General features: G+C 29.8%; 1 protein-coding gene across 1 annotated transcript in view; it reads left to right on the plus strand.

Moving 5' to 3' along the window:
* Window positions 1-587, plus strand: part of MINDY3 (MINDY lysine 48 deubiquitinase 3) — an 83,092-nt gene that overhangs the window by 25,048 nt on the left and 57,457 nt on the right. Inside the window, exon 7 of the mRNA XM_077758433.1 lies at window positions 145-218. Coding sequence (XP_077614559.1) covers window positions 145-218 — 74 coding nt within the window. The remainder of the gene's footprint in view (window positions 1-144; window positions 219-587) is intronic.

The following is a 587-nucleotide window of genomic DNA, read 5'->3' on the forward strand; positions in this document are numbered from 1 at the left end:
TAAATCTGAGTTAATTTTTGGGAGAAAAGTTACTTAAATAATTGTGTTTTATTCATTTATAGTAAAAAATGGTCAGTTTTTAAATTACTCTAAATTTCATTTTTAGTTTTTAAAATAAGCCAGTAAATTTCTTGGTTCCTTTAGGGCATTGAAAACATAAAAAATGAAATTGAAGATTCAAATGAACCTTTGATAGATCCTGTATATGGACACGGCAGGTAATTAACTACAATCTGTTATCTCCTTACCTACATGGACTTTAAGATAAAACACTCCTGAGTCAGATGATTTTGGTGGTGTGGACAGCATAAAGTATATGAATTTGAGCAGCCTTGTGCTTTATACATTGCTTGCTTTATATATGAAATGTTAATTTCCACTTCAAGTTTCTGCATGCATTGCATCTGTTATGGCAAAAATTTTCTTTTAAGAAAACAACGGGTGTTTTAACAAATTCTGCTCTATGTTCCACTTACAAAATTTTTTAACGGATGAAATTTAGTTAGAAATAAGTATATCCTTACCTGTTGGTAAATGCTTTCCTGTTTGGGGGAAATATTTTTTCCTTATTTTTCTCTGAAACATCG

Source organism: Crocuta crocuta, unplaced genomic scaffold (genome assembly GCF_008692635.1).
Source record: "Crocuta crocuta isolate KB4526 unplaced genomic scaffold, BGI_CrCroc_1.0 scaffold32, whole genome shotgun sequence".
Taxonomy (NCBI): Eukaryota; Metazoa; Chordata; class Mammalia; order Carnivora; family Hyaenidae; genus Crocuta; species Crocuta crocuta.